Raw genomic sequence first — 1,968 nt, forward strand, 5'->3', positions numbered from 1 at the left:
TGTGCATGCAGGTCGACGCACAGAAATATGTGCAAAAATGTGAGAAATGCCAAAAATTTGCACACTAGATTCACCAACCGACTTAAGAGTTGCTCCCCTTGACAAGTCCTTGGCCATTTGTCCTTTAGGAGCTGGACATCGTGGGACCACTCCTAATAGCTCCGAGCAATAGCAAGTATTTCATCGCTGCTACTGACTACTTTACTAAATGGATGGAAACCGAGCCGTTGGCAACCATCAAGGAAAAAGATGTAAAGAAGTTTGTCTAGCAGAATGTTATTACTTGTTTTGGCATCCCAAAAGCCCTCATCACGAACAGCGGTATGCAGTTTGATGGGAAACTATTTCGCGAATTTTGCGAAGTGTTGAAGATCGAATTCTATAATTCTACACCGGCCTACCCTCAAAATGGGCAAGCTGAAACGTCAAACAAGACTAGTTTGGATGGATTGAAGAAGCGGCTTGAGAAAGCTAAAGGGAGATGGACTAAGGAACTCTCCAACATGCTATGGGCATACCGAACTACCCCAAGACGCTTAACTGGAGAAACTCCATTCACCTTGGCTTATGACATGGAGGCAGTCATACCATTAGAGATCGGCATGCCAACCATCCGATTTGAAAACTTTGAGCCAAACTTGAACGGTAAAGTTATTGCCCTGGAGTTGTACCTAGCTGAAGAAAGAAGGGAAAGGGCGTTAATTCACACTGAGGCCTACCAACAAGAGCTCTTCAAGAAATACAACAACACCGTGCATCCACGCCTATTTAAAGTTGGGGACTGGGTCTTGGGGAAAGTAATGGGCAACACACTAGTCCTTGGAGAAAAAAAATTGAGTGCAAATTAGGAGGCCATACAAGATAACTGGCCTTGCTGGCAAAAGGGCATACCATCTAGAGGACCTGGACAATAGAGCCATTCCAAGACCTTGGAACATGACCAACCTCAAGTTGTTTTACTTCTGAAATGTAATTCTTTTTCTCTTACCTAGCATGACTTTTTGTTCAAACATATGTAACGCTTGATGAGCAATGAAAATAATTCTTCTATCTTTCTTTATATTATGACATTTCGTGTAAATTTAAAGTATTGCATTGTGCAATTGGGAACTAGGGGCAACTCCCCTTCCCGTGAGCTGATTTTGTTCACTGGGAAGAGAGTCGGTGTTTTCCACAATTTTAGTCATTTATTCTGAGCTGGTTTTGCTCGTCCACCCCCGAGCTGATTTTGCTTGCTGGGAAAAGAGTTGGTATTTTCCCCAATTTTAGTCATTTATTTCGAGCTGGTTTTGCTCATCCACCCCCTGAGCTAATTTTGCTCGCTGGGAAGAATGTTTGTGTTTTCCCCAATTTCAATCATTTATACCAAGCTGATCTTGCTCGTTCTCCCCCCTGAGCTGATTTTGCTTACCAGGAAGAAAGTTAGGCTCTGTTGGTTGTGAATTCAAAATGTAATTTCACAGGTGTATTTCAGTATGATGTTTGGTTGTGTGTTTGGAATCAACTTTCCAAACCTCTGTAGAGAGCTCTGTATTACAGCCGCGTTTTTGTGAAAATTTTGGCCAGGGGAAGACCACCCGTCCTTAGGGACTACCGCTCGGACGTCCTTGGGGACATCCACCCGGATGTCCTCTGCTGTACAGGATTTTTTTTTTTTTTTTTTTTTTTTTTTTGCAATTGATTTATATAATTGGAAAAAAAAAATTCTGAATTTTTTTTAATTTTTAATGTGCTTTAAAATAGTTTTGAGTTGTATATTTAGTTATGAGTTGTAAATTTTTGTGTCACGTATCAAATATCACATCAACAATTCCCCACTCAAATCAAACCTCTTTTCCAAAACTATTTTCAAAACTCTTTACCAAACAAATTTTCTACACTCAAATCATAATTCTACAACACACAAACTCAAAATACAATTCATACTCTCAAATCACATTTACAAAACACAACCAAACGCAACCTTAG

At 40.2% G+C, this 1,968-nt stretch overlaps 1 protein-coding gene across 1 annotated transcript; it reads left to right on the top strand.

Annotated features, from left to right (window-relative positions):
- The first annotated feature begins 323 nt into the window (after nucleotides 1–323).
- LOC145800433 (uncharacterized) lies at nucleotides 324–848 on the top strand. Its single transcript, XM_082890106.1, has one exon. It carries the CDS (start codon nucleotides 324–326, stop codon nucleotides 846–848), a length of 525 nt encoding a protein of 174 aa, XP_082746232.1.
- Nucleotides 849–1,968: the final 1,120 nt, after the last annotated feature.

The sequence above is a fragment of the Camellia sinensis genome, chromosome 10, assembly GCF_055761805.1.
Source record: "Camellia sinensis isolate YWXY chromosome 10, ASM5576180v1, whole genome shotgun sequence".
In the NCBI taxonomy this organism is placed as follows: Eukaryota; Viridiplantae; Streptophyta; class Magnoliopsida; order Ericales; family Theaceae; genus Camellia; species Camellia sinensis.

What these genes read in the sequence shown, in the direction of transcription:
- LOC145800433 (XM_082890106.1), top strand. Translation starts at nt 324, where the DNA reads ATGCAGTTTGATGGGAAACTATTTCGCGAATTTTGCGAAGTGTTGAAG.